This window comes from Mobula birostris, chromosome 21, assembly GCF_030028105.1.
Source record: "Mobula birostris isolate sMobBir1 chromosome 21, sMobBir1.hap1, whole genome shotgun sequence".
Lineage (NCBI taxonomy): Eukaryota > Metazoa > Chordata > Chondrichthyes > Myliobatiformes > Myliobatidae > Mobula > Mobula birostris.
The window spans coordinates 16,504,580-16,530,066 of record NC_092390.1 but is presented as its reverse complement, the minus strand read 5'-3'; the positions used below and the strand labels follow the sequence as shown (position 1 = coordinate 16,530,066).

The 25,487-nt window shown below is 46.2% G+C and overlaps 1 protein-coding gene across 1 annotated transcript; it reads left to right on the top strand.

Annotated features, from left to right (window-relative positions):
• The first annotated feature begins 1,783 nt into the window (after positions 1-1,783).
• On the top strand, positions 1,784-23,680 carry LOC140185894 (fibroblast growth factor 8-like). Its single transcript, XM_072239699.1, has 5 exons — positions 1,784-1,815; positions 1,975-2,011; positions 3,085-3,262; positions 20,551-20,657; positions 23,367-23,680. Exons 1-5 carry the CDS (start codon positions 1,784-1,786, stop codon positions 23,646-23,648), a joined length of 636 nt encoding a protein of 211 aa, XP_072095800.1. The 3' UTR covers positions 23,649-23,680.
• Positions 23,681-25,487: the final 1,807 nt, after the last annotated feature.

The window sequence follows — 25,487 nt, the reverse complement described above, 5'->3', positions numbered from 1 at the left end:
TTAATCACCCGTTCACACTCACATGCACACACACACTCACAATTACATGCTCACAGCCATTCACACACACAAACACACTCACACAGTCACACACGCTCAGACACACACACACACACACAAATTCATGCGCGCACAAACATATTCACACTCACAATCACACTCACACGTATATACACATGCTGTACACAAAGGCATTAATATACACATTCACAAACACACACTCACACGTACATATATTGTAGACACAGACACACACACGAACACATAAACACAGAGGAACATTCACACATTCACGCACAGACACACATACTCACACTCTCCCACACTGACATACACACTCATACACCCTCCCACACACGACTGTCACCTTATGTACAGACACTCCTGTACCCAGCGTCACCTTATCTATATACTGTACAGACTATGTATATAAACTAACTTTGTATATTTTATCATTGTGTCTTTATGCTGCATCGGGTTCGGACTAGCTATCATACCCGTGTACTGAAGAATAACAATCAAATAATCTTGAATCTTGACATTTACCCGTGGCTGACATTAAATCGCTGTAAGTGCGCAAACACACACACACACACACACACACACACACACACACACACACACACACAGTGACCTGATTTAGTTGTGGTACACTCTGTGTACACAGTGTCCGTGTAATGCTTCCGAGTGTCAGACAGGGCTTGAATCAAATCCCATCTCATCGCTGGTTTAAGCCGCTGGTTGGGCAGGTTTACAAACTAACCTCTAGTTATCAAACAGTCCGCTGTCTCTGCATCCTCCTCCTCTCCCCCCACCCCCCCCCCCCACCTTCACCACCTCCTCGGACTCTATCCCACCCCCCCACCCTCCCTCCACACAGCCTCCACTCCGCCCCGTCATGTCACTCCACGACACCGAGGCGTCGGACAGGTGTGCCCGGTCTATTTAAACCATTGTCCGCGGTGGAGGGGGCAGATTCGCCCGCCTGTTTTCAGTCCGAGCTCCAACGCCGTGAGCTCACAACCAGTTCGACTTCGGCTACAGAGGAAGACAGACAGACAGAGAGGGAAAGAGAGAAAGAAATAAATAGAGAGAGGGAGGGAAACAGAAAGAGGGAAGGAATTAGAGGGAAATTCTAGCTACGGGCTGAAAGCGCGTGAGGGAGACTCCGGCTCCGCCAAAGGATGGGAATCTGGCTCTGGGGGAAGACGCATAGAGCTACGGAGTGAGTTAGACGAGGTCGGCTGCCGAAAGAGCCCAGATTTTGAGGAGAAAATTGAGAGTTGGGCGCTGATTCGGTGCGGGGCGAGCTGAGAAACGCGGCGGCTGCTCGGAGACCCGCTGCAGAAACCTCTGCAGATTCTCCCAACGGGACGCTGTATAAATCCGTCCGGTAGATTGCCGAAGTCTCTCCTTCTGCTGAGAACCTTAACGGACGCAGAGAGAGAGGGTGGGGGGGGGGGGGGGCGAGCGAGAGAGAGAGAGAGAGAGAGGACCAGAGCGAGATCCGGGAGTGCGGGAGAACATTTGCTGTGTGTAGTCGGGAGTCGGAACCTCCGCTCGCCGCTTGGATCAATCTCTGCCCCGCACCGGACCCATCTCTCGGGGAGCGCTCCCTCGCTCCGAAGCACCAGGACTGCGGGACCCCGAGATCCGGTCACGCAATCGTCGCCCCCTGGATTAAATCGGCCGGAGGGTGTCATTTCGCAGATTACAGGAATACGGTCCGCAATTCCCCTGCCGGTAGCACACGCAAAACCGTGCGGCACACGCAAGATCCAGGATGCGGCTCCTGTCCACGCGACTGAGCTACCTGTGAGTCAATCAGCGGATATTTTTGTCTTTGATTGAGATACCTTTTTATTATCAAGTATTTTCCTTCGATCGCTCTGTAATCCGCTAAAATATCGGCCGTTATATTGTCCGCAAAAGTACAGTTTAGTCCGTCTCACTAACCATGTCACCTCCTTACAGGTGTCTGCAGTTGCTGGCATTCTGTTTCCAAGCGCAGGTTGGTACCGCTATTTACCCTTTTAATTAATGTTGTTTCGTTTGGTTGTTTATTCGCTGTGTGGGTTGTACGTTTTTAAAAGCGGGCTTGAAGTAACTGTCAAAGAACTGGCTTGCAAATTGAAGCGAGACGTCCCTGTTGTAGCCAGGAGAGTTCTTGCACACCCGAAAAGGTCCTGCGTCGAGATGGGGAGAGAGCGGAGAGGAAGACAGGGCGAGGAGGAGAGGGAGAGGGAGGAGTGTGTGTGTGTGAGTGAGTGAGTGAGTGTGTCTGGATGAGGGAGAGGAATAGAAGAGAGAGAGGAGAAGGAGAGAATTTGGAAGAAAGGTGGCGGCGTGGGGGAAGGTTTAGAGATAGGTCCGTCACAGGGAGACGCCAGGAGAGGAATCCAATGCGGGAATCGGGAGGGTGACTTGGGGCGGGCGGACGCGGGAAGATCGAAGAAGACAGGGCCGAGGGAGAGATGCGGGCGGCTGCCTGCGCCACACGTGTTTATGTCATTAGCGACCCGCCGTATAAATTGGTGCCATTGTGCGAAGTTGGGCCGTAAGAGTGAAGGAACGGGGATGTCAGGACCGCCGACAACTCCCAGCCCCTCCACTTCGGCGGCGGACTCTGTCCGTGCTTGCCCCGTTCAGCAACGTCCGCCGCCGCCTGGAGCCAATCCAGTTCACCCTCTCTAGAGTACAAATAAAACCCCAAAATAAAGTGAGAACGTTGAACAAAGGTGTGAAAGGAAAGGCGCCGGGGTAAACATCGCCAAATCACTGAGGGCAGAAATCACCGGGGGAAGAAATCACTGGGCTGATCTCTAGTGAGAAATCACCGGGGGGGGGGGGGATTCGCGAGGGATTGCTTGTTTATTTCCCCATTTATTCAACGATTTCAACAGCCCGGCCTCCTGGAAATGAAAGTTTTCTTAGGCAGAGACTTCTGTTAATTGATTAAACTTTTTTTAAATAGCAAAGATGTTATGTAGATCCTCTGCAGGCGGCGCCTCCCTCTGAAGGCGGCTGTCTGTATCTGTGATTGTTTAATGTATATGTGTATTGTATATTGTATTTTCTTTAAAGGTAACCTATCAGTCACCGCCTAATTTTACACAGCATGTCAGAGACCAGACCAAGCAGACGGATCGCCTCAGCAGGAAACTAATCCGTACTTACCAACTCTACAGCCGCACTAGCGGCAAGCACGTTCAGGTCCTGGGCAAGAAGATCAACGCCAAGGCAGAGGACGGCGACAAGTACGGTGAGTGAGGGGGAGGCCGGAGGGGAGGTGGTTACAGAGGGAAAGGGAGTGGAGGAGAGTGGAAGAGGGAGCCGGTGGACGAGTGACCCAGGAGAGAATGGGAGAACAGATTGCGAGAACTTCTGCTGAGGGCCGGGGCATCCAGAGAGAGTGAGATACTGGCGGGAGGGTAGGGGTCGCGAAAGAGGGAGAGAGAGACTGGGGGTGGTGTTGAGGGTGGGGAAAACATTGGCGAGAGCGAAACACCGGAGAGAAGGAGGGAGAGACTAGAGAGAGCCGGTGGAGGGGGGGGGGAGACTGGGAGATTGAGGGTGGAGGATACACTGAAGGTGGAGAGAGGAGAAACAGAGAACATAGAGACGAGGAAGGGAGAGCTAGTGGGAAAGAGAGAGAGTGGACAGGGTGAAGAGGCTGCAGCCTCGACAAACACACTGAATGATTTGAGAAAGTGGAAACGGTGTAAAGGATATGTTGGATTAAACCAAACCGGCCATTGGGGCAAGCGCGGAGTAACTGGTCTGGAATCGACGGGAGCTGAGGGGCGCCGGGGTTTAGAGCTGGGCTCTGCGCAGGGCACTGGATGCGGTGCCTCAACACCTTGTGATAGCCGACCATCCTCAACGCCTTCCAGCCCAGTTCAGGATGTCGAGTCAGCGGAGGGGTGGGTGAAGGCAGGGGAAGGTTATAAAACTCCTCAGAAGCCCAACACCGGTGTCAGAGCTCTGGGGTACGAGGTTCCGTGGTGAAGGAACTCGATACTCGGATCTGTTAAGACCCTTACATCGGCACGGCAGGGGGGTGATGTATTTCATTTTAGGAGATGTGTCTTTACGATATTGGAGCGCAGGGAAGCAATTATTTAATTCTTTTTAGGCCCGGGTGATCCCTCGTGAATTTACTTGCCTGCCTGTAAACTTGCCCCTGTCTTTCCACCGTCAACATTCCCTACCACCACCCCCCACCTCCTGTGAGCGCTCTCAGCAGTCGCTAAATCAATACCAAAGCCCTTCACTGCCGAACGGGTCGATTGATCACACCCCTCCCCCGAATTAATGGCCGTCTTGTGGCTTCATTTAATTAAAAGGAACGGTTCGCTCCGCCCGCTCCCCGCTCCGGCCGAATTAATCAGCCCTTCTCATCGATCCTGGTTACGGCGCTGGCTTCCACGGGGGATGTGATGATTAGGTGTGTGTTTTGGCTCGAGTGTTTGTTGGTGCATCGGAACACAAGGATACGGAGCAGGAAATGGCCATTCGGCCATTCGACTCCGTTCCCCCCTTTAAATGCACAACGACCGCTCTGATCTCCACTCACCTGTGCGTTTCGGCCCGAAACATTAACCTTTTATTCCCCTCCATAGATGCTGCCTGACTTGCTGAGTTCCCCAGGATCTGCAGAACACCTTGTGTTTAATACTTGCCTGTTCCCCCAGCACCCTGCTCCTCTGTAATCCGGAGTGCCTACTCTGAGTAACCTCTCCAGCTGGAGGGTGCTTTACCTCCGAAAGTCCTCCGCACCGCTGTCCGAAAAAGGTTTAGAAGGTTATGGACAAAACACCAGCAAAAGGGCAGCACCGTGGCTTAGCTGTTAACAAATGGCATCACAGCGCCCGCTGTATGATTGGGGCTCAATTCCTAGCACTGTCTGTGAGGAGTTCGCACGTTCTCCCCATGACTGCGCGGGTTTCCTCCGGGTGCTCTGGTTTCCTCCCACAAGCCAAAGTTGTACTGGTTAGTACAACAGCCCAAAGTTGTACCAAAACACACACCTAAGTTGTTAGGGTTAGTAAGTTGGGGACAGGCTGCTGTATGTGGCACTGAAGCATGGCGACCCTTGTGGGCTACTCCCAGCACAATCCTCACTGATTTGGTTTGACACGTCGACGCATTTCACGGTATGTTTCAATGTACACGTGACAAATAAAGCTAATTGGACGAGATTGGTTCTTAGTCGGCGTGGATCAGCTGGAAGGGTCTGATTCTAAATGGGTGAGACCTTACCCTCACACAACCCCTCGGCGTTGTAGGCTCCTAGGGCACAGGGGTGCTTGAGCCTGGTCATGTTCTGTCAGTTGGCTTTGGTGACTGGTACGGCTGAGTAAGGGCAGTAAGAGGTGGTGATCAGGAGGTGCCACCATTAGAGTCTTGGTGAGTTCTGGTGTTAGGCTTTTCCTCAAGACCAAACAGAACCCGGTTGGGACAATCAGAAAGCTGAATCAGCTTGAGTGGAGTGAGAAGGAGGTGCTGATAGATTTCAGAGTGCAGGGAGATTGTGAGGCATGGCTTAAAGTTGGAAAATAGAGAATTGGGTTTATTATCACCGATTTATACAATGTGACATAAGACCCATATAACAAAGCTAACTCAAATTTTAACCATATAACCATATAACAATTACAGCACGGAAACAGGCCATCTCAGCCCTTCTATTCCATGTCGAACTCTTACTCTCACCTAGTCCCACCGACCTGCACTCACCCCATAACCCTCTGTTCCTTTCCTGTCCACATATCTATCCAATTTAACTTTAAATGACAACATCGAACCTGCCTCAACCACTTCTGCTGGAAGCTCGTTCCACACAGCTACCACTCTCTGAGTAAAGAAGTTCCCCCTCATGTTACCCCTAAACTTTTGCCCTTTAACTCTCAACTCATGTCCTCTTGTTTGAATCTCCCCCACTCTCAATGGAAAAAGCCTATCCACGTCAACTCTATCTATCCCCTTCATAATTTAAATACCTCTATCAAGACCCCCAATTTTAATCTACATGCATAGTTTACTTTAATAATCTATCTTCCCTTTCCTCAGAATCAGGTTTAGTATCACTGGCATATGTCATAAAACTTGTTGTTTTGTAGCAGCAGTACATTATAATAAAATACTATAACTACAATAAAAAGTATATATATATATATATATATATCTTATTGTAAGTTATAGTTTTTTATGTTTTATATTTATTTATTTACTTATTTGTGGTGGAAAAAGAAAACAAAGTAGTGAGGTAGGGTTTGAGTTCATTGACCATTCAGCATTCTGCCGGTGGAGGGATTGCTTAGAGGTTCTATGTAGGTGTTTAAAGTTCTCTCAGTACAGACCAATATACATGACTCACGAAATGTTTAAGAAACAGTTTCTAGATCAGAATGTTGAGGAATGAAGTTACCGTTGTTCGTTACTCGGGGGGAGGCAGGAACATGGAACATAAATCATTCGAGTACTGTCACACTCTTCAATCTACAATGTTGATCCGGCCACAGAGCCGTCCTCCTTCCCTCCAAAGAGAGGCTGTAGCTCGCTAAGCCTATCCTCATTGGACATGCTCCCCAATCCAGGCAGCATCCAACATGGGCTGAGTGAGCGAGGGCATTTCTCTTTTACAATATGGTGGAATTTTCTAGTAAAATTAAAAGGGCTTTATCGTAATCTTAGATCTACACAAGAGAAACTCTGAATGCATGACACATCGGGTATCTGAAGTAGTATGTTATAAGTTATGATGGAAACTCAGCAATGGATATCGCTGAGAATTAAATCCAGACTTTGTAATGTTACCAAAAAGACCAGTAAGCCTGAAGACAGGGAAAATATCAGATGTCAGCAAAGGACGACCAATACATTGAGTAGAAGTGGAAAAATAGAATGAGAGTAATCTACCAAGAAATATTAGAAACGGCTGTAAAAGCTTCTAAATATTAGGTTTATTTGTCTGAAACATACAGTGAAATGCATTACTTTGTGCCAACACAGTCCAAGGATGAGCTGGGGGCAGCCAGCAAATGTCGCCACTCTTCCAGCACCAACATAGCATGCCCACAGTTTACGAACCCTATCCCAGATGTCTTGGGAATGCAGGAGGGAAAAAAGAGCTCCTGGAGGAAACCTACATGGTCACTGGGTGAATGTACAAACTCCTCACAGACAGTGGCGGAATCCAAAGCCCAACGTGCGGTGGCTGGCACTGTAAAACGATCACTCTCACCGCTGTGGTACTGACCCGGGGGTTGAAAATTTAATGCATGCCCCTACAGACAGGAGAAATTATACTTGGGAATAAAGAAACAATGAATGAATTAAAAACTTATTTTGCATTAGCCTGCAACAAAGCAAAACAAGAAATGTCCCCAAAACAGTAGTAAATAGATCCGGAGTAAATGAGAAATGGAACGAAATGAGCACTAATTAGATAGAAATGTTGGAGTAATTAATGGAAGTTAAAGTCACTAGTGTATTTCCATAGTGAGGCACATCCTAAAGTTTGGAAGGAAATGACTTTGTAACAAATGTATACATTGTCACTTTGCAATATTCCAGAGATTAAGAAAGGTGGCAAATGTAACCCATCTCTGTCGGAAAAGAGGAGGGATTAACTGGAGATTTGTAGTCAGTTACTGAACACCAGTGGTAGGGAACACACTAGGGCTAGTTCGGTAGTGTAGCACCCAGCATAATGCCATAACAGTGCCAGCAATCTGAGCTCAATCTCTGTCACTACTTGTAAGGAGTCTGTGCATTCTCCCTGTGACCATTAAAGATTCCTCCAGCTGCTCCGGTATCCTCCCACGTACAGGTTCAGGTTAGTCAGTTGTGGGCATGCTACGTTGGCGCCCGAAGCATGGCAGCACTTGTGGGCAGCCCCCAGCACATCCTTGGACTATGCTGGTTGTTGACGCAGACAATGCACCTCACTGTATGTGTTGAAGTTCCGATGTACAGGTGACAAATTAAAGCGATATTTATGGAAGGGTGGCAGAGCATGTGAAATTAAGAGGACTGAGCAATCAACACTAGTTTGTTATGACTTACAGCAGTTTGTAGATAATTTAGCTAGTTTTCTAACTAGCGAAATAGATCCAGTTGATATATTTGGAATTTCAGGCAACATTGCAAAACATGAGGTTATCAGACAAAATTAGAACGTGTAGATTGGGGTAACCTGCTGGCAAGGATAGAGGGCTGAATACTGAGCTCATATGTTTGTCAGTCTTTGCTTATGTACAGTTTTTTGTAAATTATATTGTATTTCTTTATTTTCCTGTGAATGCCTGCAAAAAATGAATCTCAGAATAGTACATGGTGGCATATACGTACTTTGATATTAAATTTACTTCAATATTTTTGACTTTTGAAGAGCAAAAAAAAAGTGTTAGAGTCATGAGGCTGCCTTTGGATTAGGAGGGTGGGACCGTAGGATACCACAAAGATCAGACCTGTGGTCCCAGATACAACGAAGGCCAACATCAATGAGGGCACCATGTGCCACCTGGTGTTGTACCATTTGAGGGCTTGTGTAAATACATAACACTTAATCCGCTCATCCAGATCAATGATAATTAGTTATTAATAACTGCAGCCTCCAACTTGATCGCTGGGATACCATACTCTTCGCAGCTTCCCAACCCCGAGATAATCCGACTGTCCCAACTCTCTGAATATGGACCCATCCTATTCTGTCATAGGTGGCATGGTAGCATAGTGTTTAGTGTAATACTTTACATCGGTAGTGAAATTGGGGTTCAATTCCTGCCACTGTCTGTAAGGAGTTTGTATGTTCTCCCCGTGACTACTTGGATTTCCTCCAGGCGTTTCGGTTTCCTCCCACATTCCAAAGTCGTATGATTTAGGGTTAGTAAGTTGTGGGCATCTTATGTTGGTGTCGGAATTATGGCAACGCTTGCTGGCCGCCCCCAGCACACTCTTGACACAAACGGAGCATTTCACTGTGTGTTTCGATATGTTGGTGTACACGTGACAAATAAAGCTCACCTTTAAAACTTTATTTTGTATCTCATCCCAGAGGAAAAAAAGAGCCGTTGGTGCACCTGTTTCAAGGCAAATAGGTCCTTCTTTAGGTCCAGTCATCAGAACAGTAGCAGAGTATTCCAGGTGTGAGCTCACCAAAGCACCATATAATTACAGCAAGACTTCTTTACTGATGTCTTACAACCCCTTGTTATAGAGGCTAACATACTATTTGCTTTCGGCAGCTGCATGTTAAGGTTTTGTGATCCTTGTACAAGGGCACCTACATCCTCTAAAATAACAATATTTAGTGGTCTTTATTTATTTTTTTCTCTTCTTCATACCAACATAAATAATTGTTCACTTCCTCCTCAGCCAATCATTTCCTTGGTCTACACGCCCACTACTTTTCATCTGCACTTGTCCCATTCCTTGTCTCACTGCTTGGATCTTGTAAATACATTTGTTTATTGTGGTCCCATCAACCAGCCCTGGAATGGTCGCAGCCCTGAACTCTCTGGAAGAGATGCCAACTACACAACTACAATGGCTTCAAAACATCAAAATAAGTTTATTATCAAAGTACATGTATGTCACCATATACATCTTGATATTCCTTTTCAATTGTGGGCATACCCCAGTACATCGAAGAACCGTAACAGAATCAATGAAAGACCACACCCAACAGGGCGGACAAACAACCAGTGTGCAAAAGGCAACAAACTGTGCGAATACAAAAGAAAAAAGAAATAGTAGTAATAAATATATAAGCAATCAGTTTCAAGAACATGCAATGAAGTGTCCTCAAAAGTGAGTCCATTGTGAGAACAGTTCAGTGATGGGGCAGGTGAAGTTGAGTGAAGTTATCCCCACTAGTTCCAGAGCCTGACAGCTGAGGGGTGATAACTGCTCCTGAACTTGGTGGTGTAAGTTCTGAGGCTCCTGTTTCATGTTCCTGACAGCAACAGCGAGAGGAGAGCGTGACTTGTGCGTTGGGGGTCCTTGATAATGGATGCTGAGTTCCTGTGACAGCACTCCATGGCTGGGGCTTTACCCCTGCTGGACTGTACCAAATGCACTACCTTTTGTAGGATTTGCCTTTCAAGGGGATTGGTGTTTCCATGCCAGGCTGTGATGCAATCAGTCAATATACTCTCCACCACACATCTTTAGAAGTTTTTCAAAGTTTTTAGATGCCATGCCGAATCTTTGCAAACTTCTAAGGAAGTGGAGGAAGGGCAGGATTAGTAGGTTTGGGACATGCTACGTTGGCATGGCTGCTGGTTCTGTAGCATTAACACAATTGATTTATGGGGCCAGCAATCACCGATTGTGGTTCAATTCCTCCCACTGCTTATCAGAAATTTGTACATTCTCCCGGTGATTGCACGGGTTTCCTCCAGATTGTTCCCACTTTCCAAAGTCGTACGGGTTAGCTTTAGAGAGTCGGGGGCATGGTGACACTTGCAGGCAGCTCAGCATAATTCCAGCTAATTCGATCTGAATCAAACGACACATTGCACTGTACCTTTCAATGTTTTGCCGTACATGTGACAAAGAATGCTAATCGTGGCGCTGGACGCGTGGTGTCACTTGAAGACTGCCCCTAGAACATCCTCAGACAGTGTTGGTTATTGACACAAAAATGACACATTTCACTGTATGTTTCGATATTTCAATTCACATGTGACAAATAAAGCTCATCTTATCTTTTTAAATCTTTAGTTCTCTGAGCTAAATGCAGAATAGGAGATGGAAGGAAGTTTATATAAATATGAGTGGCTAGTGGCTACATATTTATTTTCAGCAGGTTTGAAACTCGCAGGTATCTTTCTGTAAAGTAAGTCGAATATCCATGTTTGTGAGAGTGTACGGGCCAGAATCCGAGAGCACTTGCTACTTAGCAGGAGGCCCAGTCGGCCTACCAAGTCCACACAGGCATGATTTAACATGAGCGTGCTTAGGTTCGTTGCTGATCTGAGTCAGTAGTACCAAACCTCCTTCAGAGTCAGCAAGTCAGACGGCATCTATGGAAAGGAATAAACAGTTGACCTTTCGGGCTGAGACCCTTCACTAGTCTTGGCCCAAAATATCAAATGTTTGTTCCCCTCCATAGATGCTGCCTGATCTGCTGAGTTCCTCCATCATTTTCTGCATGATACTCAAGATTTCCAGACCGGAATCTCTTGTGTTTGGGGCTGGTGTCACCTGTAGGATATACAAGGCCTGGGATTTTCCTCCTTAAGGTCAATTGGTGAGGTAACTGGGACTGTAACATTAGGTCAGCAGTTTCTTGATCATTTCCTAGTTTAACTCTGCAGTTTGCATTTATTGAATGGCCCTGGTGGGATTTGAACTCATTTTCTCTGGATTACTGGTCAGAGCGATCAATTCCACGTGCTGAATATTCATGTTGAGACTGAGGATAGAGAGCTAGGGTTTTTTCTCTTTGGAGCAAGGGAGGATGAGAGGTGACTTGATAGGGGTGTATACGATTATCAGCAGCATAAGTAGAGTGGACTTTTCCCCAGGTGCGGAAATAGTTAATACAAGAGGGCATAGTTTTAAGCTGTTTGGAAGACAGCACAGGTGGGATCCCAGAGGGAGAACATTAGAAATAGGAGCAGGAGTCTGTCATCTGGCCCATCGAGCTTTCTCCGCCATTCAATAAGATCATGGCTGATCTGACCACGGACTCATCTCCTGCTACCTGCCTTAATTCCCCTACAATGCAAAAATCTATCCAACCCTGTCTTAAATGTATTTACTGACAAAACCTCCACTGCTTCATTGGACAGAGAATTCCACAGATTCACTACTCCTTGGGAAAAGCAGTTCCTCCTCATCTCCGTCCTAAATTTACTCCCCAAGTCTTGAGACTATCTCCCCTAGTTCTAGCCTCACCTACCAGTGGAAACAACTTTCCTGCCTCTGTCTTATCGATCCCTTTCATAATTTTATATGTTTTTATAAGATTCCCCTCTCATCCTTCTGAATCCCAGCAGGCTTCTTTTTTCACAGAGAGTGCTGGATGGTAGAGGCAAACCCCCAAGAGTCTCTTAGAGAAGTACACAGGCAATAGAAAAGTGGGACCTTTAAGAGGCTCTTAGGTAGGTACACAAATGATAGAAAATGGAAAGTTATGCAGGAGAGAAGGGTTAGATTGATCTTGGAGTAGGTTAAAATGTTAGTACAACATTGTGGGCCGAAGGGCCTGTACTGTGCTTTGTTGTTCCGTCTTCCATGTTCTTTAATATCGGGTAATGGCACAAGCCAGCAGATAGTGAAATGCAGAACTTCAGTTTCCCTGCACAATAATTCTACAGGTGCAGAGTTTGTTGCCAAGCTGATTCAGGGTGAAAAGGAGAGGGGATAACTACTATGCACAATACTATGGCTACAGTGGAAAAGAAAGCTAAATTCAGCTGTTACTACATCCGACAAGTGGGAGTCATTTAAATACTAAAGATATTTTAAAAGATTGGCTTTGTCACAGGTACATTGAATTGATAGAAACAATCCCATCTTATTGAGAGAGGCAAGACAGGAGACTCCTTGGGCCTTGACAGGAACGTTTGGATCCTCTTTAGCCACAGGTACGGTCCCAGAGGGCTGGAGAATAGCTGACATGAGGGCAATAGAGACAACACTGGGTAGTATTTAAATACAAGTTTTGCTATATTTGTCACTTGTACCTTGAAAGGTCAGTATATACAGTGAAGATATACCAACACATTCTGAAGATATACTGAAGGCAGCCCACAAAGCCGCCATAGTTCCAACACCAGCGTAGCTTGCCCACAACTCACTAACCCTAACCCATTCTCCGGCTTCCTCCCTCGCACGTCCCAGAGAATGTGGGAGGAAACGGAAGCACCCGGAGGAAATGAACAGGGTCACGGGAATAATGTACAAACTCCTCATGAACAGCGACAGGAATCGAACCACAGCCTCTGGCATAATAAAGTGCTACGCTAACTACTATGCTACAATCAGTGATATGGAAATTTGTGGGGAAGCTTGGTAGGGATAGGATTGACACACGTCTGAAAAAATGTGGACATCTTTGTGGGTGGAGGCCGTGTCTCACACAGGGTTGAGTTTTCTGAGGGAGTGACAAAGATGATGGATGAGGGTAGGACAGAGGATATTGCCTACGTGGACTTCAGTGAAGCATTCAACAAGGCCCCTCACGGTAGGCTGATCCAAAAAGGATCCATGGAGACCTGGTAGACTGGATTCACAATTGCTTTGGTCACGGAACGTAGAGGATTGTGGTGGACGGGTGTTATTCTGACTGGAGGTCCATGACCAGTGGTGTTGCACAGGGATCAGTGAGGGGTCTCTGTTGCTTGTGACTATACATAAATGAACAGAACAAAAACTGTGGGTGGGCTTATTAGTAAGTTTCTCGATGACACAAAAACTGGCAGAGTTGTGAACGGTGAGGAAGGTTGTTGAAGAAAACAGCAGGAGATAGATCAGTTGGAAACATGGGTGGAGAAATGGCAGATGGACATCAATCCAGACAAGTGTGAGGCATTGCACTTTGTGAGATCAAATCTAAGAGGAAAGCATACAGTGGATGGCAGGACCCCGAGGAGTGTTGGTGTGCAAAGGAATCTTAAAGACGAAGTCCATAGCTGCCTGGTAGTGATGACACAAATGCACTCAATGGCCACTTTATTGGCTGCCTTCTTACCTAGTAAACTGGCTACCGAGTGTATGTTCCTGGTCTTCTGCTGCTGCAGCCCACCCACTTCGAAGTTCAGCATGTTGTGCATTCCGAGACGTTCTTTTGCCCACATGGTTCTTTGAGTTACTGTCGCCTTCCTCTCAGCTTGAACCAGTCTGGCCATTCTCCTCTGACCTCTCTCATTAACAAGATGTTTTCACCCGCAGAACTGCTCACTTGATGCTTTTTTTGTTTTTCACACCATTCTCTGCGAACTCTTGAGTCTGTTGTGTGTGAAAATCCCAGGAGATCGAGAGTTTCTCAGATATGCAAACCACCCTATCTGGCACCAGTAATCCACGGTCAAAGTCACTGAGATCTCATTTCTTCCCTCACAAGAGAAAATCTGCAGATGCTGGAAATCCAATCAACACTCACAAAATGCTGGAGGAACTCAGCAGGCCAGACAGCATCTATGGAAAAAAGCACAGTTGACGTTTTGGGCTTTTTTCCATAGATGCTGCCTGGCCTGCTGAGTTCCTCCAGCATTTTGTGTGTGTTGCTCATTTCTTCCCTATTCTGATGTTTGGTCTGAACAACAACAGAAGCTTTTGACCATGTCTGCACACTTTTATGCATGGAGTTGCTACCAGGTTAACCAGCAGGTGTACAGATGTAGCTAATAAAATGGCCACCAGTGTAGAAATCAATGATAGAAAATCAGATTCTGAGTCTTTTATGTTTGTATTTAACTATTACAACACATTCCCAACCTGGCTGCTCCACACCTCCTGTTGCTTGTGTGTCCTGATTCAGCGAGTAGTTTTTCATGATCATGACTCAACTTTTCAGCTTTCTTTTTCGATCCCTCTCCTCATCCACCCCTCTCTCTCTCTGTCTGAAATCTCTACCAACTCCATAAACTTTCCAAAGTTTCTGCACTCTCTCCCTTTTGCCTCGTGAGCATCTCATAACTGGCGGCCAAGACTTCAGCTGACAAGAGTGGCACGGCAGTGTAGCGGTTAGTGTCACACTTCACAGCACCGTGTGGTGCCTACATACAACTCCCAGAACTTACTAACCCGAACCCGTACGCCTTTGGAATGTGGGGGGATGCGAGGTCAGGGTTCAATTCCTGCCGCTGTCTGTAAGGAGTCTGTTCGCTCTCCCCATGATTGAGTGAGTTTCCTCTGGTACTCCAGTTTCCTCCCACATTCCAAAGACCTACAGGTTAGCGTTACTAAGTTCTGGGCAGTGTATCTAGGTACCAGAAGCAAAGCAACATGAGTATGCTTTCCCCCAGCAATCATTGGACCGTGTTAGTCATTGACTAACACAGTACATTTCACCGTACGTTTCAACGTTTCAATGTACATGTGACAAATAAAGCTAATCTCTAGGACTATGCTGATTTAATATTATTGCCCCTACATCTGCCCAGAGGTTCTGTACAGATTGCAAAGGGCTTACCAACACTGTTTGGAGGCATTCCTGAAGGTATTTAGAAATCCAGTGTAACAAGCACCTTTGGTCCCATCAATATTCATAGAAAATGCAGTGAAAAACAGATTTTTCTCCTGGGTGTGAATCACAGCAGAGTCTGGGACTGTAGTGGAGGGAGAGGGGGTTGGGGTGGAGGGGTTCAAGAGCAGACCTGGAGTGCTGGTAACCATCCACCTTCTCCTGGGCTACGCTTTCGGGGACACAGATCTCCAGCTGACAGACATACAGGGAGCAGGACTGCTAAAAACCTGCATGAGGATGAGATGCAACCCCTGATTACGGAGGTTCTGGAATTATATAGTTGTATGTTCCTGGTGGTGATGGAAGTGATCCTCCATACAGGCAGTTTGGGTGTAGTCCTTGATACAGGCAGTTTGGGTGTAGTCCTTGATACAGGCAGTGTCAGGTGTAGTCCTTGATACAGGTGGTCGTCAACACAGGTGCTGCTGAATACAGGAGGTGTTATGGGTGATCATCGATGCATGCGGTGTTAGAGGAGGTGATACAGGCATTGTTGGGGTGGTCCTCAGTATAGACGGTGATCCTCTAAACTGCTGGTGGTGAAGTGATCCCTGATAAACTGGACCTACAGTGTTTCTTCCATACATGCAGTAACTTCTCAATCTGAGATTCCTTTCTTCAATTACATACCACAGGAGAGGACAACCCTCCTACATATTCCATTCTATTTCCTGGATTTGAAGCCAGGCTGCTAGTTTCATCCTCCTCCACCCTCCCACTGCAACCATTCCTCCACCACCCAAACCACCCCCCACAACTCACCAACCTGGTTCCTCTACCTCTCCACAAGCAGCCAGTCCCCGCCGCAGCCTTCCCTCTCACCCCTTCATATGGGCGATTTCCCCTCTACGTCCTCAGCCCTGGTGAAAGGTCTTAACACGAAACATTGACGATCCCTCTGCCTCCATGGATACTGGCTGACCCACTGAGTTTTTCCAGCTGGGTCTTGTTTCATTCCGGATCGCAGGATCTGCGTTACGTCCCAGATCGCAGGATCTGCGTTACGTCCCAGATCGCAGGGCCTGCGTTATGCCCCAAATCGCAGGATCTGCGTTACGTTCCAGATCGCAGGGTCTGCGTTACGCCCCAGATCACAGGATCTGCGTTCCATTCCAGCTCTGGCCTGCCCCCTCCCGGAGGGAGTAATCGTCGGTAGGGTGGTGCTATGGTGAGGCAGAGAGGTGTAACTTGCCAATCAGTAGAAGGTGGGAACTGTCCATTTTTATCAAAACGATTCAGTCAAGGAAACAGCTCAGAACGTTGGAGATCGGAGTTCGGTTCTGGCGCTGAGTGCAAGTTGTACGTCTGCCCCATGAGTGCATGGATTTGCTCCAGGTGCTTCAGTTTCCTCCCATGGTCCAAAGACGTACCCATTAGTAGGTTAACTGGTCATTGTAAATCGTCCGTGATTTGGCTGGCGTTAAATAGGTGGGTCGCTGGGTGGCGCGTTTCTTGGGACGGAAGGGTCTGTTCTGTGCTGTATCTCTAACTAAAATAAAACAATGAAGCGGTTGACATCACACTGTGTGAGGTTATTCATAAACGATAGCAAACGTCAACACCAATTATACACTTTCTAGGCACCTTTCCAGCAATCCTCCACACAATGCCCAGTCAGTCAGCACCAGCGTTCAGTCAATCTCTCACTAAATCGTTGGGAGAGATTGTAGCAATATGTTGGAGTAATGTATCATTGAATGGGATATTGTGCTGCAGGGTGAGACATTATGTTGCTGGTCGGGATGGCGTCTTTGGTTGAGATTACTTTTTCAATGGTCGGGAATCTGTGTCATCGGGTAGGGTGGTATAATTTTGAAGTACAGCAGGGACGGCCAGAGACATTTTCCCAGGGTGGAAAAAGTTTTAGAAAAGTTTGGATAGATTTTTGCACAGTAGGGGAATTAAGGGTTATGGAGAAAAGGCAGGTAGGTAGATCATGGCCAAATCAGCCATGATCTTATTGAATGGCGGAACAGGCTCGACAGGCCAGATGGCCGACTCCTGCTCCTATTTCTTATGTTTTTGTGTTCTAATATGAGGGGTATAACCTTAAGGTGATGGGAGGAAAGTATAGGGGGGAGATGTCAGAGGTAGTTTTTTTCCTTCACAGAGATTGGTGGTAGTGCAGAATGCCTTGCCAGGAGTGGTGGTAGAGGCTGTTACATTAGAAACATTTAAGAAACTCAGATGGGCACACGGATGAGAGAAAAATGGAAGACTATGTGAGGGGGAAGTGTTAGATTGATCTTAGAGTAGGTTAAGAGATCGGCACAACATCAAGCTGTGAGACAGCATAAACAGATGGGATAAGTTATCATTGGACGGGATAGCTGGAAACTTCCAATATCAGAAAATTCACACAAGCAGAACAATAGAAACTACTTCTTCACATATCTAACATTTTCTACTTTTGAATTTTTTGTTATTTCTATTTTAGAGCAGTAATATTACAAAGGCAGAGGAATTTAAGAGAAAAAAGTTTGAAATTTTTTAAAAAGTGTAGGTCCATGGGGAAATGAGCCTAACTTGATAGCCCTTCTTACAAACAGCACTGACTACATAGAACATAAGGCACTACTTTAAAATGAATCTACCCTTCCTCTCTAGATAGCCCTCCATTTTCCTATCATCCATACTTTCCACTTGCTCTATATCTCTAATCATCTTGTAGTCATCTATCAAATCACCTAATAATCTCCTTCACTCCAAAGAGGTAAACTCTTAACTTGTTCAACCGATCCTCTCTAATCCAGGCAGCATGCTGGTGAATCTCCTCTGCTCCCTCTCTGAAGCTTCCACATATAAACCCAGGCACGTAAAAGCTGGTGATGCGGCCTTTTTGCTCTTCTGCACCACAAATCTGTATGTCGTCCCTGTGACCCCCTGGGTTTCCTCTGGGTGCTCTAGTTTCCTCCCACATTCCAAAGACGTACTGTTAGGCTCAGAGAGTTGTGGGCATGCTGTGTTGGCGCTGGAAGCATGGGGACACTTTTGAGGGCTGAACTCAGCACATCCTCGGAATGCATTGGTTGTCAGCGCAAAACAATGCATTTCACTGTATGTTTTGACGTCTCAATGTACTTGTGAGAAACAGAGCTTATTTATCTAAAGTATACTGAGTACACCTGGAGTAAGGTAGGGGACATGGTCGCCCGGCATACAACAGCCCAAAAAAAGATCACATATAGTGATGTTAATTGAGAGATAAGTATCGGCTACGATACCGAAATATGCTCCCTTGAAAATGGTAATACTGCATCTACCTAACAGGCCATGAACTGGGTTTGGGTTTGTACAGAGAGAGTACTTTCTGCTGTACAGCACTCCCCCAGTGCAGCACTGGCGTGTCAGCTAAGAAATGTGGACACAGTCACTTGAATGGAGAGCGGAAAATGCCCAGCTAGGGTGTGGTGAACCGAGGGGTTCACGTCAAGTCACCTTTCATAGTCAAATAGCTAAATGGAATTTAATGCAGACCAGTATGAGGAGGTTGGGAGGACCATCTACACGGTGAGCAGTAGGGCATTGAGGAAAGCAATAGGACAGAGAGATCACCACTATTCCTTGAAAGTGGTAAATAGGGTTGTAAAGACACCTTCATAAATCAGAGTACTGAGCACAGGACTGGAATGTTACGTTGAAGTTGTTGAAGTTGATGCTCAGGCTAAATTTGGAATATTGTGTGCAGTTCCGGTCAGAATCACACTCAAGTTTAGTATCACTCACATATGTTATGTAATGTGCTTGTTTTGCAGCAGCAGTATAGCTGCAAAAATGCTGACAAGAAAATGCTGTAAATTACGTTCAGAAATATAAATTTAAAAAATTAAGCAGTGCAAAATGAGAGCAAAGATAACAAAGCAGTGTTGATGGGTTCATCGCCTGTTTCGAAATCCGATGGTGGAGGAGGAAGAAGCTGTTCCTAAAACATCGAGTGCTGGTCTTCGGGTTCCTGGACCTCCTCCCTGCTGGTAATAACGAGGAGAGGGAACGTTCTGGGTGGTGAGGGTCCTCAGCAATGGATGCCAAGTTCTTGAGGCATCAACTTTTGAATGTGTCGTTAATGGTGGGGAGGCCAAAGCCCACGATGGAGCTGTCTGCGTCTCCAACCCTCTGCTGCCACTTCTGACCCTGTGCACTGGTACCTCCGCACCAGACGCTGATGTGACCAGTCAGAATGCTCGCACGGTACTTTTGCAAAAATTTGCTGAAGTCTTTGGTGACACACTAAATCTCTTCAAACTCCTAAAGAAATACAACTATAGGTGTGCCTTCTTTGTAATTGCATCAATATGTTGGCCCAGAACAGATCTTCAGAGATGTTGACACCCAGGAACTTGAAACTGCCCACCCTTTCTACTGCTGACCATTCAATAAGGACTGGTGTGTGTTTCTTTGACGTCTATTGTAATCCTCCAGTTACTTTATTGCAAAGGTCAGCTATTGCTAATCAGAGGACAGAACTTCCCTGTTCTCAATATCAGCCTTTACATTTCCAACAGTATTAGGGGGTTTAGCCCCAATGATCATCTCATCTAATTTTCTTTGCAATCAGCCCAGTACTATCACTGCCCCAGGAGTGTGTGATGGAGCAGTGTAGGGGGAGTTTCACTCTGTGTCTGACCCCGGGAGTGTGTGATGGGGCAGTGTGGAGGGAGATTCACTCTGTGTCTGACCCCAGAAATGTGTGATAGGACGGCGAGGAGGGAGATTCACTCTGTGTCAGACCCCGGGAACGTGTGATGGGCCAGTGTGGAGGAAGTTTCACAATGTGTCAGACCCCAGGAGTGTGTGATGGGATGGTGTGGAGGGAGCTTCACTCTGTGTCAGACCCCGGGAGTGTGTGATGGGGATGGGACAGTGTGGAGGGAGATTCACTCTGTGTATGACCCCAGAAATGTGTGATGGGGCAGCATGGAGGGAGATTCACTCTGTGTCTGACCCCGGGAGTGTGTGATAGGATGATGAGGAGGGAGCTTCACTCGGTGTCTAATCCGTGTAGTCCATGCTGCGTTTGAGGAAATACCGTAGCTAGCATTCCCTTTTCTAAAGGAATGCTGGAGGAACGTAACAGGTCAGGCAGCATCCATGGAGAGGAATAAACAGTCTACGTTTTGGGCCAGGACTCTTCATCCAGACTCAAAAGGAAGGGGCTTCTTCATTGACTGTTCATTCCCCCCACAGAAGCTGCCTGACCTGCTTAGTTCCTGTAGCATTTTATGTTTGTTCACCTGGATTTGCAGCATCTGCAGAATCTCTTGTGGTTATGATTCCCTTGTCCAGAAGTATTTAAGTACAATAGAGTTACCTGCTCCCGGAGTCACTCTGTGCCCTTTTGCTTACAGCTAAACTGATCGTAGAGACGGACACTTTCGGTAGCAGAGTACGCATCAAGGGAGCTGAGTCCGGCTTCTACATCTGCATGAACAAACGGGGGAAGCTGATCGGAAAGGTAAGGGTTAACGTGAGACCTGTGGCTTTGGAGAACGGGGATGGGAAACAGAGCGAGAAAGTGAACAAGTGGCATGAAATGAAGAGGGATGGTTACCTTAGAGTGACCCAGGACCAATTATCAGTGACATGTCAGCTCTGGATAGTTGCTCCTGATGCAGGATTTCAACCCAAAACATGGACAATTCCTTTACCCTCCCCCCCACTGTGCTGCTCAACCGATTGCTTGCTGCTCCAGATTCCAGCATCTGCAGTTCCTTGTGCCTCCACTTGTTAGTTAGTAGCAATGTGCTCCCAGCTACTTCACGCAAGCTCATCCCAACACCTTTCGCCCACATCGGAAAACAATGATCTCACCTTTTTTTATTATCTCCCCAGCACCCCTGCCTCTCTATCACTGTGAACCTTTCTCTGCCTTCACCATCCCATTCTCTCACGTTCCAGCTCAGCATTTCTCCCTCTTCACCCCAATCCCTCCCTACCCTGTGCTCTTACTCTGCTCCTGATTAGCATAGAACGCAGAACACTACAGCACAGTAAGGTCCACTATGTTGTGCCGACATCTTAATCTACTCTAAGATCAATCTAACCCTTCCCTCCCACATAACCCTCCATTTTTCTATCATCCATGTGCCTATCTAAGAGTTTCTTAAATGCCCCTAATGTATCTGCCTCTACAACCACCCCCTCGCTTGATATTTCCGTGATACTTTCCTCAATCACATTAAAAATATGCCCCCTCAGATCAGCCACTTCTGCCCTGGGAAAAGTCTTTGGCTGTCCACTCTATCTGTGCCTCTTATCATCTTGTACACTTCCATCAAGTCACCTCTCAATCTCCTTCGCTCCAAAGAGAAAAGCCCAAGCTTGCTCAACCTTTTCTCATAAGACATGCTCTCTAATCCAGGCAGCATCCTGGTAAACTTCCTCTGCACCCTCTCTAAAGCTTTCACACCCTTCCCACAATGAGGCAATCAGAACTGAACGCAATACTCCAAGTGTGGTTTTACAGAGCAGCAACAATTCCGCGCGGCTCTTGAATTCAATTCCCCAAATAATAAAGGCCAACGTGTGGGGTGGGGGAAAGGGGGAATGTAGAGCTGGAAATAAAATCTGAAGTGGACAGAGTGAGCGAGGAAGGAGCAAAGAAGGGGGAAACGGTGGAGAGATATAGAAGAAAGTGAGATGCAATGCGGGAGGAACTCAGCAGGTTGGTCAGCATCAGAAGCATAATCAGTCAATGTTTTGGGCTGAGATCCTTCATCAGGACTCTGGGTCTACATCTGAATCTGGTTTCTCCTTTGTCCCTGTTGGTCATAACACTCGATATCTGTATCTACTGTACTTCCAGTCACTGTTCATCTGTTTCCTCTGTTTCGGATTCTCCAGCTCTGCAGCTGTGGGGTGGGGCTTTCCTAACCCATCTCCCCCATCCTGCTCCCGGCCCACGGCTGCTGCCTGGCCTGTTGAGTAGGTTGAAAGGTCAGCACAACATGATGGGCTGAAGGGCCTTTACTGTGCAGTACTGTTCTATGTTCAGTCCAATCACGATATTTCCTATGGCACAGAGGTTCAGAGTGCCCTGACTTATCAAGAACCTATCAACCTCTGCTTTAAATATACCCAATGACTTGGCTTCCACAGACATCTGTGGCAGTGACTTCCACAGATTCACCAACCTCTGGCTAAAGACATTTCTCCTCAATTCTGTGTTAGGTAAATGTCCCTGTATTCTGAGGCAGCACCTTCTGGTCCTAGACTCCACTGCGATAGGAAATATCCTCTCCACATCCAGTCTATCTAGGCCTCTCAATATTTGAGAGGTTTCAATGAAATCGCCCCTCATTCTTCTGAACTCCAGCAAGTAAAGGCCCAGAGCCATACATTAACCCTTTCATTCCTGGGAATCTCCTCTGGACCCTCTCCAATGCCAGCAACATCTTTTCTTAGGTAAGGAGCTCAAAACTGCTCACAATACTACATGCAGTCTGACCAATGCCTTATAAAGCCTCAGCATTACATCCTGGCTTTTATACTCTTGGCCTCTCGAGATGAATGCTAACATTGCATTTGCCTTCCTTACAACCAATCAACCTGCAAGTTAACCTTTAGGAAATCCTGCATGAGGACTCCCAAATCCCTCTGCACCTCTGATATTTACTTTTCTCCCCATTTAGAAAACAGTCTACACCTTTATTCCTTCTACCAAAGTACATAAGTATACACTTTCCTACACTATATTCCATCTGCCACTTCTTTGCCCATTCTCCTAATCCGTCAAAGTCCTTTTCCTCAACACTACCTGCCCCTCCACCTATCTTCATATCATCCACAAACTTGGCCACATCCTCATCCGAATAATTGTCACACAACATGAAAAGAAGTGGTCTTTGACACTGACCCCTGCGGAACGCCACTAGTCACCAGCAGCCAACCAGAAAAGGACCCCTTTATTCCCACTCCTTGCCTCCTGCCAGTCAGCCAATCGTCTATGCATGCTAGTACCTTTCCTGTGTCCAGAGCCATCAAGCACACCTTATATTTGAACCCTTTCATTCCCGTGAATTCTTGTGAACCTCCTCTTGACGCTCTCCAATGCCAGCCTTTCTTAGATAAGGGGTCCAAAACTGCGCGCAATGCTCCAAGATGACACCTAACAGACATTTGCTGTTGGCTAATGTGGGGTTTACTATTCTCCTCCTTTGTGCAGCGAAGCGGGAAGAGTAAGGATTGTGTCTTCACTGAGATTGTGCTGGAGAACAACTACACAGCCCTGCAGAATGCCAAGTACGAGGGATGGTTCATGGGCTTCACCCGGAAAGGAAGACCCAGGAAAGGATCGAAGACCAGGCAGCACCAGAGGGAGGTGCATTTCATGAAGAGGTTGCCCAAGGGGCATATGTCCACTGTGGACAATCACAGACACTTTGAGTTCATTAATTACCCTTTCTCCACCCGGACTAAACGCACCAGACACTCCAGGCCACGATAGAAACAGCCGTCACCTCAGCAATAACCTCTCTCCAAAAACTGCAACCGATGGCAAATAATTAGCCCTGTTTTTTTATTAAATAAATAAATGAGAGGCTTTATTTTTCTACGCAACTCGAACCAATGTGACTAAAACCACCTGAGGTTTGGTGAACAAATTCTACAAGCCATGGATTTGGACGATAAAGGACTGAGGTACACACGGATTCTGAGAGAGGAGAGGAAATCCATGCAGACTCGAAGCAAACAGGCGAAGCCGCTTCACACTCACCCGCGCTAGAACCAGTGTGTATGTATATAATGAGCTAGCTAGACATTGCAGGGGGAAAGAGCAAGAGGCAGATTGCACAGTTCCTCTTCAAGCGCTGCTTTGGGAACTTGTTCACTTGAGGGTGTCATCCAGGACAATAAACGTCAAGGATTTACTAAAATTCAGGTGCCTTCCACCTGGGAACAGGATTAACTCTCAGCCTGGATGCTGCTATCAGCCGATTACTGTCGAACTGTACTGACTGAATCTGAAAAGAGATCTGGTACAGCAAAGGATTATAACCTCACCACTGACTGTCTTTTTAATACTTTCTTTGTTTGCTCTCACTTATCTTAGTAAAACACTGTATCATTGCCAAGAAACTGGCATAATTTTTATATTCACCTTTTGCAGAATTGTGTAAGATATTTTTTAATGGTGAGAATATTTATTTAATAATGGTATTAAATTTGTATTAGATTACAGAAGGTAATTTCTGTGTGATGTCCACTGTAACAAAGGCTGGGCTAGATGCCAGTGATTGTTCCCAAATCTGTACAGTCAGCACAGAGAGGGGCAAACCTGGGGGAGAGAGAAGGATGCAGAATGAAAAAGAGCAGAGTTTAAAAAAAAGAAAGAGAACAAGAGAAATGGAAAGGAAGGAAGAGAGACTGAGAAAAGTTATAGATAGGAAAGATAATTCATTCCATGTATCCAAAGCCTATTCTGCCGACACATTAACACCCATTATGGAGTCTTATTGCAATTGAATAACTTACTTATTTTCACCTGTTTCCTTACTCGAGGGATTGTTACAATTTCTATTTATTAATACATATTATAAATTCACTCTTTGTAAGTGACAAAGATATAGGAAAAGGCAGATTTTTTTTTAGAGATACAGCACAATAACAGGCCCACCTCACTCAGCAACACTCATGTGACCAGTTAACCTCCTAACCCGTACATCTTCGGAATGTGGGAGGAAACTGGAGCACCCAGAGGAAACCCACACAGTCACAGGAAGAACATAAAGCTCCTTACAGACAACAGTGGGAATTGAAAACGGGTTGCTATTAATGTGTATAAAGATAAATGCTATTATGTTCATGGGGTGGGTGGATAGCTAGATAGGCAGACAGATAGAGAGGAACTGAGAGAGCAGAGAATAGTTGCCTAAGCACAATTAATCTAGCTTAAAAAGTTGGGAATCTTTCTTTTTCCATTAGGGAAATCATGAGCATGTTAAACTCAGATTTATATTTCTAAATGAAGAGCGGAAATTTCCCATCAGGTAGTTGCAATTACTGGTAGAGAATCAGAAAGTCACAGTTACTCAGAATAAAAAGTGAAGTTAATTTGAATATACTTCTAACTGGTGACTTTGACAACAACAGCTGATCGGGGTTATCTATCCACTGCCAGGCTCTGTATAAACCCTACACTTTACAACACTGTTTCAGCTTGCTTCCTTTTTGTTGTTACCCATCTCAGACACTACAAAGGATTTGTATGCTGCACTTTGAAACAACCTTCCATGAAATCTCGATAACACCAGATACCGATGAATTGAACTGCTTTGAGAGTAAA

What these genes read in the sequence shown, in the direction of transcription:
- LOC140185894 (XM_072239699.1), top strand. Translation starts at nt 1,784, where the DNA reads ATGCGGCTCCTGTCCACGCGACTGAGCTACCT. An exon ending in CATTCTGTTTCCAAGCGCAG is followed by an intron (nt 2,012 to 3,084) that starts GTTGGTACCGCT and finishes TTTTCTTTAAAG; the next exon opens with GTAACCTATCAGTCACCGCC. An exon ending in AGAGGACGGCGACAAGTACG is followed by an intron (nt 3,263 to 20,550) that starts GTGAGTGAGGGG and finishes TTTTGCTTACAG; the next exon opens with CTAAACTGATCGTAGAGACG.